Source organism: Lithobates pipiens, unplaced genomic scaffold (assembly GCF_037356315.1).
Source record: "Lithobates pipiens isolate NorthernLeopardFrog02 unplaced genomic scaffold, aLitPip1_a1.2 Scaffold_30, whole genome shotgun sequence".
Lineage (NCBI taxonomy): Eukaryota > Metazoa > Chordata > Amphibia > Anura > Ranidae > Lithobates > Lithobates pipiens.
The window spans coordinates 109,827,198-109,840,418 of NW_027507791.1; the positions used below are offsets into that span (position 1 = coordinate 109,827,198).

General features: G+C 40.1%; 1 protein-coding gene across 4 annotated transcripts in view; it reads left to right on the forward strand.

Moving 5' to 3' along the window:
- Nucleotides 1-13,221, forward strand: part of RASGRP1 (RAS guanyl releasing protein 1) — a 144,777-nt gene that overhangs the window by 112,610 nt on the left and 18,946 nt on the right. For all 4 annotated transcript variants that reach the window (XM_077464754.1, XM_077464752.1, XM_077464755.1 and 1 more), the window contains 8 exons: nucleotides 1,721-1,826; nucleotides 4,991-5,053; nucleotides 5,137-5,268; nucleotides 5,349-5,502; nucleotides 6,011-6,184; nucleotides 6,285-6,401; nucleotides 6,980-7,255; nucleotides 8,855-8,935. In XM_077464754.1, the coding sequence (XP_077320880.1) occupies nucleotides 1,721-1,826; nucleotides 4,991-5,053; nucleotides 5,137-5,268; nucleotides 5,349-5,502; nucleotides 6,011-6,184; nucleotides 6,285-6,401; nucleotides 6,980-7,255; nucleotides 8,855-8,935 (1,103 nt within the window). The remainder of the gene's footprint in view (nucleotides 1-1,720; nucleotides 1,827-4,990; nucleotides 5,054-5,136; nucleotides 5,269-5,348; nucleotides 5,503-6,010; nucleotides 6,185-6,284; nucleotides 6,402-6,979; nucleotides 7,256-8,854; nucleotides 8,936-13,221) is intronic.

Consider the following 13,221-nt stretch of genomic DNA (forward strand, 5'->3'; position numbering starts at 1 on the left):
GTTGCATGTCCATGCTGCTGATCTATAATTTTTTGCAGCCATTTTTTTTACATACATGCACTCCAACGATAACTGCATGGCACGTCTCAGGGCAGAATTTCTTATGGTGACAACAGTGGGCCATGGTGTGTAATGTGCACTGACTACCACTTGTCTCCATCAAAAGCACCCGTGACAGGGTGATGGTGCATGAACATAACTGGAAGACCAATAGGCATTTTATTAACATTTTATCGCCAATATCATTGTAATCAAGTCAAAATTATAATTATTATCAGCCAGTCCTAAGGATATGGTTATATTAACACATTTTAATCAGCTTTAAATCTGTAGGCTCCTTTTGCTAAGCTCGGAATTTCTAAAAACCATTTGAACCATTTGCTGAGAGCTACACCAAGAGTTAAAATATGTTGTGTTGTCAACACATAGGAGGGTCAGACTGTGGCTATGTCTTACAAAGCAGCAGCCATGCTCTCAAGCAGTTCAGATCTGTTCCCTGAACACTGTTCCAATTAGCACTGCTCAAGATGCAAGCGCACTGCTGATTAGAGCAATGTAGAGCCCCTTAATTATTACTGTATTTTAAACCTGAATGCATTATAGAAATAAATAGCGAGGGTTCAGTTGCTTTTTAGTGATTCTTTTTTTTTTTTTTAAACCAGACCTATACATTTTTGGCTGATAAAAAAACGTTGGTGTCAATATACCCATAGGCATTAAAGGGTTGACAAAATCTGTAATTTTGGTGCTCTTGGACAATTATTAGAATGTTATTGGTGCATGTGGGCAGCACAGTGGCTAAGTGGTGAGCACTTCCACCTAACAGCACTAGGGTCGATGGTTCGAATCTCAACCATGGCACTACCTGCCTGGAGTTTGCATGTACTCCTTGTTCCTGCGTTTCCATCCACACTCCAAAGACATGCTAGTAGGTAAATTGGCTCCTGTCTAAATTGACCCTAGTATGTGTATGTATGAATGTGAGTTAGGTACCTTGAGGGCAGGGACTGATGTGAGTATACGATATACTGTATATGCGAAGTGCTGTGTACATTGATGGCACTATATAAGTACCTGTAATAATAATAAATGTGCAATAAATCAGTGTATCGCTAATAAATAACTCTAAGGAGATATTATTTGGTCATAGCTGGAAATGTCCAAAAACTAGTAAATTTTCCCCCAAGATTAATAGGGATGCTAATATCTGCAGGTCACATACACAACTGTACTTAGAAAACTTCTATTCCTTTCCGGCTAGGAATTATTTTTCACCTGATTACTGAAAAGGGGGCTGAATTCAAATGCACTCCACACTTTTCACATATTTTATTTGTAAACAAAAAAAATTGAAACCCATTTATCATTTTCTTTCCACTTCACAATTATGTGCCACTTTATGTTGGTCTATCACATGAAATCCCAACAAAATACATTTACCTTTTTGGTTGTAACATGACAAAATGTGGAAAATTTCAAGGGGTATGAATACTTTTTCAAGGCACTGTATGTGTCTTATTTAACCTAACTATTAATAGTCAGCCTTCAAAGTACAGTATGTGTAGCATTGTCATGTGGAGACATACAACATGGGAGTTTTTATGTTTTATAGTGATCTACTGCTTGATTGAAGCTTTTACCTCAGTAATCTGGACTATCGGACATGGTTTATATATAGACTGACTTAACCTATACAATATGTTTTTATTTGTATTTTCAGATTCTGAAGGGAATGTTTGCCAGAGCAGCGAGCTTGTACAGATTATGTTGACAATGCATGGATTCCTGATCCCATCCGCAGACCTGCTCAGCAAGCTCAGGGCATTATATCCTTTAATGTGTAGCACTTATACCTTCGCTTGGATGCCCCTCGCTGTCCAGGGAACATTTAAACCCAGTAGTGTATGAGTACTTTAGTCTATTCTGAAACTTTTAGTATATACTTTTTATCAATACAGGACATTTCTCCAATGCCACCACTATTGTCTCACCCATATCAGGCTAAGACATAGCTCCATCTCTAGTGTGTGTTAAGGGTTTCATAACCTCCTTCCATGGATCATTTCCCATGATGGTTCTATAATTTGTCTTCATTATGAGTGGTGGAAGCTCTAAACAGTTAAAGCAGCGGTTCTCAACCTGTGAGTTGCGAAACCCATCAGGGGTCAAATGCCAATTTGCCAGGGGTCTCCAAATCTCAATCTGATCCGTCTGATCTGCAAACACGACTCCCAAAAGTGACGTTAGCAGCCAGCGAGACGTCACTTCTGGGAGAGGAGAGGCCGCAGCGGAGTAACTAGTAAGGTAAGTAGGCTTTTATGATTTGCATATAAACGGCTTGTATATCATACTCGTGCTGTCTGGGAACTTGGTGTGGTCAACTATGATGTAAATGTATTTACTGAGCTATGTGGCTGAGCAAATTTTTTTGATAGGGAATTTAACTTATTTAATTCTGCCTGTAAATGTGTAAAGCAACAGATATAGATGAGATCTTGGGTTGGGGGAGTCTTAAGTGTTAATAATATTACATTACATGTGCTTGATGCTGGCATGAACAGTAAGTAGGCATGAAGTGGTCAGAGCCAACTTGGCTTTGAGTTGGATCTCATGACTTGGCGCAACTCCAGAATTTGTAGCCAAAAATTTGCACCTGAACCCATAATGCCCTGCATAACCATTATCCTTGGTCATATAGGTCCCTAAGAGCAAGTAATCATTAAAAATAGACATGCGTTGGAGTTGGTTAGGGAATACGGGTAAATCTATGTAGGGATATATAATTTTTTTTCACAAGGTTATACAATACAGTTCAATACAAAAAAATAAGTAAACATTTTATTCATTTGTAATTTATATGTTGATTAGAAATAAATATTTTACAATATATATTACAGATTATTTTTGTGATTAAAGTGTTACTAAACCCACAACAGTAAAATCTGTTTGTATATGCAGTAAGGCATGCTTGTTATACTCACTGTGAAACCTAAGGGGTTAAGCTTCCACATTGTGGAAACTTGTGAGCAACCTGGGACCATGACGCTGGGCTTTCGTATGGGTGATTGTTTGCACAGTTGGTTCGTATTGTACCGAAGGCTTGTACTGGCCACTATCTTGGAACTAGGACAATTTATACTTGAAACTAAACTTTATAACGTTCAGTGGAAGAGATGTTTTGATACGTCTGCAGCCCAATCAGCACTTTTGTGATTTTGACTACCCCAGTGTATTTCGCCCATGTGCTCGCCCATGCCTAGACTCTGGCTGTACTATACTTATTAAGCTGGTCCCATATACTCCCCCGAATTCACCGCTGGGGGAATTTGCAGGCCCTGTTGCTACTGGTGGTATTGATCTCCCTCCTGAAGAAGCGGTTCTTGACCGTGAAACCGGTAGAGGAATATTGCCACACCACTCTTCAGCATAAACTTCATGGGGAAACCCGATCGTTATTGTATAGTTGTGGTGGATGTTTTTATAATGTTTTGTTTGATTGTAATTGTTTTTGTATAATTTTTTCTTTGGAGTATTATTAAAAATTATTTTTTAATTTATTTCTGATTTATCTGTGTTTAATAAGTACCGAGATAGTCCACAGATACCCCATTAACTGTGTAGGTTTGGTCACACTGGTTGCAGCTGCAGTAACTGCTTTTTTGACCTCATAACCTCTGGTTTGCTTCCAAAACACATTGTGTATAAAGGCTGTTTGATCCGGTCTTCTCTTCACATAGTCTATAGAGTCAGGCTGCACATGCTCAGTTTGTGTATTGCTAGAGAGGTTTTTTTTTTCTTGGGAGGATGCATGTGATCAGCACAGGGCCAATCGGCACTGTCCAGACAGAGGGTCAGGGGTCTTGCAGTCTCATAGGTCAGTCAGAAAACTCCTCCTACAAGTTTTACCCACTGCTTGGCTGGACACTGATAGAATTCACAAGATTGCTACATACTGCTGATGCGAAAAGGTATTTAGCAGTTTATATTGACTAGATATAGTGAATGCAGGGTCCTGGGTTTAGTAACACTTTAATTTGTTAAGAATGAAAATACATCCTGCACATCAGATATTTATATTTCGATTCATAACAGTAGCAAAATGATAGCAATGAAGCAACAACAAAAATAATTCTACTGTCTGGGGTCCCCACAACTTAGGAAATTTTATCAAGGGGTCACGGCACTAGAAGAGTTGAGAACCACTGAGCTAAAGCATCACATAGGTTATCATGGGAAAATCACGTGCAGATGACCATATGAGGTTTTCCTCGTACATTTAATGAGCCAATTTGCTGTTTGACGTCTGCAATCCCTACTTGGTATCTCATGTATGAATGACCATAAAGTTAGGGCACACCACCTATAGCACTAAATGTCAGTATCACAAGCATAAGGAAATATTTTGTATTGTGTTTCTGCCTGGAGATAAGGAAACTGGGTACATCTAAATGATGATGTTTTTTCATTACAGATAAATTAGAAACAAACTGATAATCTAAGCACAGAGAGACAGAAGTTGTTTATAGCTTATTAAAGAGACAATGGGCCTTTTTAGTGAGTCTTCTTCTAGAAGGCAATGCATTCCGTATGGCTCTGCACAAAAAGACTTTAGCATGTGTGTCATTAATGACAGGCATGTGCTGCTGAGGAGGCTGGGAGCAGGTAACGAGGCCTCCCGTGGGAGAAGTGGAGCCTGGCAACAGAAAATTACACTCAATCTTTGTTTATTATCACCCTTCTTACGTCTCATCTTTTCAATGGGAGTAGGTGCAAAGGATACATTCTGCTTTACGCTTTCATATGACATGCTTTATATGATTATACTATACAAGAAGAGTCCCTTAAAACATAAAAGCTAGATTTAGACAAGCCATCGTGTAGATTAAGCATTAAAGGTATGTTTGGTCCTCAAGAGCAATGCTACATTCGCATTGTATTATAATTTGCTCTCCATAGACTTTGCTGCTGTTTTTCTTTAACTGATATTTACATATGAGGAAGCTCTGCAGAAGAGGTCTTTGCTGCTCTGCCTTAAGATCTGCTACTTTGTAAGGTACGTTTCTTATAATATAGACTAAGCTTTTCTGTTGTGATCCAGGATTTTTGGTCAATCCTTCAACTTTTTTCTCTTTTCAGATATTGGATTACAGAACTCTGGACTATGTTCAAAGTGGACTCCCGCCTCACCGAGACCATGGAGGAGTTCCAAGAGTTGGTGCGAGCACAGGGGGAAGAATTACATTGGCAACTTCTTGACACTGCTCAGATGTGAGTTCTCAGGAAATGTAAATATCCTTTGGCATATTGTTGATTTATGCTGGAATGTAATTCTTTATTTTATAATATAGTAACTCTCGGGAATGGTCTAGAAAACTGACACAAAGAATAAGACCAAACTGTAGTAAGAAGAGGAAAGTGTCACTTCTGTTTGACCACCTGGAGCCACAGGAACTGGCAGAACACTTAACCTACCTAGAGTTCAAATCATTCCGCAGAATTTCTGTAAGTAAAAGCCGAGAAGGATATGTTTATCATCTTAATGGATATGTTTATCATCTTAATGGCGTTATACAACTTGGTTTTATAATATGCTTCTCTGTCCGAACTGTCAAACAAGGAAACTGATACCATGACAGCAATTAATGTGTTAGTGCAGAAGTTCTTGTACTCAGACCTCAACAACAATACAGTATGTGGATCTTCTCACAAGAAAACAGACACATGCAATTACTTAGTGTGTTCAGTAAATGCTCTGCCTATGTTTCAGAGAGGAAAAACAAAAATATGGACTGAGTTTGAAAACCTATGAATTGGGTCCAACAATAATTCGAAGCAGTTATGAAGTCTTTATATAACTTATCTTCTAACCTGAAAGATCCTTTTGTGTATGGCTGAACATTACCCATATTAACTTATCCTTAAATTGCCCGGTTACATTTTTAACTACCACACAATATAGAATAATGCACATGCCTATATTTTCAACACTCTTGTTATACTTTCCCTTTAGTTTTCGGACTATCAGAACTACATTGTAAACGGTTGTGTGAAAGATAATCCTACTATGGAACGTTCAATTGCACTCTGCAATGGGATTTCTCAGTGGGTTCAACTGATGGTCTTAAGCCGGCCAACCCCTCAGCTCCGAGCTGAGGTTCTCACTAAGTTCATTCATGTGGCTCAGGTGAGCGTTAACATCTGCAGATTGCATACCTTTTAATAAAAGAGATAACACAATCCAATTATCATAACGGTAAAATCTATCTTATGGCTTATCCCCACAGAAACTTCATCAGCTTCAAAACTTCAACACTCTGATGGCTGTTATTGGAGGGCTGTGTCATAGTTCCATTTCTAGACTCAAGGACACCAGTTCTCATGTGTCTCATGATGTCAGCAAGGTAAATATCTCTACTAACACAAAATATATACATTGTATCAGAGTAAAACTATTACTGGCAAACAAAAGGAAGATACTCTGTGTGCTAAGTTAACCTTAACTGATAAGAGACCGCCATCTCTATCTATCGAACTGCACTAATGTATCATATTTATTTTCATTACATTCACTCTCTCGGGGTTTGGTGTAGTTCCTACCGTTATTTCATGTTAATTTATTGCCACTTCCCTTAGTTTTTGTACTATGCTATTAACAGCCTTTGGCACTAGATACCGGGTACTCTACTCTTCAGAGTGTGCCTCAGAAGTGTATTGGGTCTGCGTCAAATCCAGTAACAATATGACACTAAGGGGTTTATTTATCAATGTTTACTTTTCACCCAAGATTTGCACAACTATCAAGCAAGATTCACACATTTTTCACATACGATTCAATTAGAAAAAAGTGTAGCTCTTGGATAAAAGTTGTGTAAATCTTTGGTGACAATATTAATTAATACACCTCTAAGAGTTTTATAAATCAGGTAGATCAATTCATGCTTTATCTTATTCATTTTACTTGAGTTTGTTTTTATTGCAGGTCCTTAATGAGATGACAGAGCTGCTGGCCTCCTGCAGAAATTATGATAATTACAGACGAGCTTATAATGAATGCAGTAATTTCAAGATACCTATTCTTGGGGTACACCTGAAAGACCTTATCTCTCTATATGCAGCCATGCCAGACTTTCTGGATGAAAAGAAAATTAACGTTCCCAAACTGCACTCCATGTACAACCATATTAATGAGCTAATTCAGCTACAAAACATAGCTCCACCATTAGATGCCAATATGGATCTTGTACATCTGCTCACCGTGAGTTCTGATTTTCAGTGTTTGCTTGTTTAGAGAAAACCATTATATATTTCCCCTGATTGTTTAATGTAGAAGGTAACTTGAATATACAGGGAATATTTTGAACAAACATACATAAACCTTATATTGACGCACACAGTGCTGCTTGTCCCCACCTCCACTCCCTACTCACAGGTTTTGATTGACAGCAACAGGAGCCATTGGCTCCTGTTGCTGCCTTCATGTTCAGTGAGGAGGGAGAGAGAGGAGAGAGCTTCTGCTCTCGGGCACAGCTCTGAATCAAGATTGGGATCAGGTAAATATTTAGGGGGCTGAGGACAGAAAGTTTTTCACCTTAATGCAGAGAATGCATTAAGCTCTGACCTTCAGTTATGAAGTTACTAGATATAAACCAATAGCTGTAGAAGCCCATTTTCCTGGTTGGCCCCTGTACCATATATATATATTTCATCAGAATTATTGTAACATTTTCCTTACCCCAGATTCAGGATTAATGCCTCTGAAATGAACTATAGCTAAGTTGTTACTTTAAAAAAATGGGCCTGCGAGTATTTTATATGTTTTTTTATTAGACATGTGCACACTGAAATATTTTGTTTCGGAATTTCGTTTTCGTCTGAAAAATTAATTTATTTAGTTACTCCCGAAATTCTTTTTTATTTAATTAGTTTTGTTAAAAAATGCATTAGTCTGAAAATCCGAAATAATTAAGGTCGAATCTGTAATTGAAGGCTAATGGTGTCTGTCGAATGTTCTAAGAAGATTCGACGGAGCAGCTAAACTGTACGATGCCGCAATCGTACATTTCTGGTCGAATGTTCCGCCTACAAGCTATAGTAGTATTCTAATGTTGTATGACACTAGTTATAATTATATTTATTAATTATTCTTACTAGTCAACCAACATTAGAATTCTTCTATGGCCTATGGGCAGAGCATTTGACCATAAATGTCCACTCGCGGCGACCGCTTCGTCAAATCTTCATGTCGAATCTTTTCTCTCTCTGTCGAATAATCTTGGACTAATAGAGTTAGGTTAGGCACATTTGACCTTTTTTTTTGCTATTGTCTCTATAATGTCGAATCTTTTCACTCTATATCAAATCTTTTCTCTCTATGTAGAATAATACAGAAAGGTTAGGCACATTCGACCACAGGTTTGATGGACACAGATTGCTATGGTCAGTGTCATGTCAAATCTCCTATCTATAGCGAACTGTTGTCACAACGAAAATGAAAATAAAGCATTTGTTTATGTTGGATCTTTTGGTTTTCGGATTCTGCACGTTCGTTATCGTTTGTTAAAACGATAACGAAAATACCCGAAATTCGGACGAAAATGCATTCGGATGAAAACTAATGCACATGTCTACTATTTACCTGTTGATCCTTGCTAGCACCAGAAGTGGCTGCTTACTGCAATCTCTTTATAGTCATAGCATTGTAGGGATCCTTTGGCTATCTTGGCATACACAGACTGCAGCAGCTGACAGCAGGAGATTATACTGTCTGTCATACAAATTACATATTTATTTGCTCTAATATGTGTAAGGAACATGCTACACTGTATTATATATTTGTATATCAATGTATTTGCAGCTTTCCCTCGACTTGTATTACACAGAGGATGAAATGTATGAGCTGTCATATGCACGGGAGCCAAAGAATCATCGGGCACCAGTAAGTTACCTAAAATTACAGTATTAATATAACATGCATAATTCACTTTGTTCCAATCACTGGCAGCTGAAGAAGGGTTAGGGAAGGGAAACAAATCAGTTCATCCTATTTTTACCTATCCTTTCTTAAGTGTCCATCTTTGACTGTCAGCTATTGGTTCCATTCTGGAAGACAGACTGTTTCTGGTGCTGGATATAAAGCGGAGCAGAAGAGGGACAGGATATAAGACACTCTTGCAGGTAGCTTGAGGCCAGCTATAAACAGACAGATCTTACACCATCAATGGAGGTGAACTCAGAGAGCCACCAAGACATATGCAAGTTAGTTAACATTTAGATCTGATGCATGTACATTGAAAGATCAATTCTCTTTTCTATGGAAAAAGGAAACAGTCAGTGATTTTTCAATGTGGTTCCATTGCCTTAAGACATGGTTGAATTATAGGATGAGTGGCAAATGTAAAGCAGGCCATACATGAGTAGAAAAATCAACAAAATGTCAAAAGAAAAACTGTTTGATTTTGGCATAATTAGTGTACCCACAGCAACAGACGATTTGCGGGCATGGCCGATCAAAACATGTTGGAAATTTTTAACAGAACCAAGGTTTTTCTAATCATATGTAGGGTTATCGTTTGAAAAAAATACAACTGAAATGTAGTGTGTGTGTTTTTCTACTATAGGAAATAAACAATTTCCTGCAACTGGAGCTGGCTGTAGGGAGACAAGCAAAATAAACATTTTATGTATTGCAGCCTTGTAATCAAAGCAAGGAATTCAGACAGATGGGGCTGGAAGTGTGTGAAGAAAAGCTATTTAACCACATGACCACCGGGCACTTAAACACCTTTCCTAACCAGACCAATTTTCAGCTTTCGGTGCTCTCACACTTTGAATGACAATTACTCAGTCATGCAACACTGTACCCAAATGTCATTTTTGTCCTTTTTTTCACACAAATGGAGCTTTCTTTTGGTGGTATTTAATCACCGCTGTTTTTTTTATTTTTTGCGCTATTAATAAAAATAGACTGAAAATTCGGTAAAAAAATAAAAATAAATTCTTTGTTTCTTTTAAAATTAATGGCAGAGTATTGGCAGATTATTTGCAGATTATTGCAGTGTTGCAGAGTATTGGCACAGTATTGCAGTGTTGCAGAATATTGGCAGAGTATTGCACAGTGTTGCAGAGTATTGTCAGATTATTGCTCAGTATGGGCAGAGTATTGCGGACTATTGCCACTGAGCAGTGCTGTGGGCACTTCACATCCAGGCAACAGCCCTGCTGTCATCTCTCCCCCTCTCTTTCTCCCCTCTCACTGTACCAATTGGTACAGAGAGGGGAGGGAGGAACCAGCGTCATGACATGACCCCAGTTTGTTTACAAGTGATCGCTATCAGCAGCCGTTTACCGCAATCTGTGATCCACCGGTGTTGTGTCGAATACTGTCCCCCGTCGGATAGTGTCCGCCCTATACTGTGCTTGCACAGTACGGAGCACAAGGAGACTATGATCTCCGAAGATCAACAGAGCCTGCACACTGAGTCCAGGTTCAAACCCCACCATCCAAGCGGACATAGAGTTAGAATAAAAAATTAGTGAGTGGAGCGAGGCCATGCCTGAAGTGTGGCGAGCTAAGCGAGCTCGCAAGGGGGCTTCTTACTAACTGCTACCGCATGTCCACTTGGATGGTGAGGCTTCAACCTGGACTCAGTGCGCAGGCGCTGTTCATCTTCGGAGACCTTTGGAGTCTCCTTGTCCTCCGTACTGCGCAAGCGCTGCACCTGCTCAGTACGGGGTGGACACTATCTGATGGAGGAACAGTTTTTGGCAGAACACTGGGTCCTCCGGACCCGGCGGTCACGGATGTTCCTGGGTGTGCGCCCCAGGGGGCATGCGGGAGCAAGATTCTGGGAGGATGTCCATGGGTGCCCTCCCAGAATAAGCCAACCGCGCTGTAACTGTCTTTCGGCTATGGCCTGGTTGGCATGTGGTTAACATAATAAACCCCAGTTTAGCCAAGTGGTTGCATCGTTTTCCGAAGATGAAGTAAAAAAAAAAATGTTTTTTTCACAGGGAAAATTCTGAAACGATGGGATTCACCTTCAAGCAAAAATAATAAATGCACTTTTTTTTTTTTGCAGGTAAAAAAATTTGCATTTATTATTTTTTGTTCTAGGAGCCTGTAAAGCATTGCACCAGCGATCAGCAGATCGCTGATGCCATGCAGGCCTTCTGCAGACCCGTCAGTGTAACTGCGTCCTTGTAACTCAACGAATTAATGAACTACCACAGAGCTCACAGCGTAGTTCATTGAAAACTACAAGCCGTAAGCCGCAAAGGCTGCTGGACCTTGTAGTTTTACATTCACAGAGCGCTTTGAATGAGTGACGTGGCCAGGTGGGTGACAGCTAGCAGATAGGGAAGCGGGAATCGGGGAGATGTGGGGGTCAGTGCATTCATAACATGTTACATGTTACACCCGGAATATGGGTGTAACATGTTTTGAAAGGTGAACTTATCCTTTAAGGCAGTGTGTCTTTAAAGCAGACCTCCACCCTTAAGCGGAAGGTCCGCTCATCTGATCCCTCCCCCCCTCCGGTGCCACAATTGGCACCTTTCAGGGGGAGAGGGGGGTGCAGATACCTGGATAATCCAAGTATCTGCACCCACTTCCGGGACAAGCTAGCCGCAGATGCCCCGCCCCCGCTGTGTTCTGGGAAACGCACAGTTCCCAGGACACAGCGGGGACCAGCAGAGAGGCGCAGCGCGACTCGCGCATGTGCAGTAGGGAACCGGGCAGTGAAGCCGCAATGCTTCACTTCCCTGATTCCCTGACAGAGGATGGCGGTGGGGGCAGCCAAGAGACGAGCGATTGCTCGTCATCTGCCGCCGACATCGCTGGACCCTCAGACAGGTAAGTGTTCATTTATTAAAAGTCAGCAACTGCAATATTTGTAGCTGCTGGCTTTTAATATATTTTTAAAGGTGCAGCTCCTCTTTAATAACAAAAAGAGAGGGAGAATCACAAACATTGCATGAAAGCAATTATATGGGTATCTAACAAAACCAGATTGCAGTTGGGACCTTCCAGCACACATCTGTTTAGTCTATTGTCCCAAGCTGCAATGTGATATTGTTAGATAACCATTTATTTTTTGAGGTCAGCTAGCAATTAGTATATGAGCTTCTCTGTCACTGCATGCATTCAGACTGCTACTTATACAACACTCATTACTTGCATAAGCAATTATGGTAGTTCTAAGAATTATAAGAAAAGAACTGTTTAGCTTACATATTCATTGGCGAGTGTAGGTATAGATATATAGTAGGACATGTTTGTATCAGATTCTGTGTGCAGAGAGACAAACTGTCAGCACAATACTTAATTACATCTTTCTGCTTCCTTAGATTTTGCCATTAACTACCCTTTAAGAACTTAAAACACTCAGCTTACTTGCTGGCTGTGACCTAGAACACAATTCTATATGTGGTGGGAACGGTTTCTGTGAAAGCTGAAAATTAAGTCTAGTCAGAGTGTAAAAGAAGACGTATAAATAGCAGCGCCACCTCACCTACAAACACATGTATTATCTGAGAATACTAGATGCGGATTGCAGTCGTGACACTAGCTGTGAAGAGCAAAGTGTTCTGTGAAATAGCTTCCACACTTACAGCTCAGTCCGAATGTTAATCACTGCCTCCACATAATGGTAGGGATAGGCATTGTGCTCCATCCACTGGTGGGCATAGAACACAGGCAGCACTTGCTTAGTAAATATTGTCAGGGTACCCCTGGGAATGCAGAGCCCTGTCCATCTTATCTGGGCGCTCAATAGGTCTACTGTTTCATGACTTTCTCTACATGGCTATCTTATCCTTCTGCTATTATTTATTCCAGCCATATGGCATCTGGCAGAGCAGGGCCTTGGAATAGGGATTTAACTGCTCTAAAGAGGAGCATTGATGCACACTGAAATGGGAGCCCACTGTCAGGCCTACCTCATCCCAGGGCCATGCCCTTAGTTTTAGTAACGCTAATGCCACGTACACATGACCAGACTTTTTGACGGACTTTCCAAACTGACTTGGCCACATACAAGCACACCAAAGTCCAACGGATTCAAACGTGATGATGTACGACCGGACTAGAATAAGGAAGTTCATAGCCAGTAGACAATAGCTGCCCTAGCATCGGTTTTCATCCGTCAGACTAGCATACAAACTAATGGATTTTTCGACCGTACTCGAGTCCATCGGAAAGATTTGAAACATGATTTAAATATA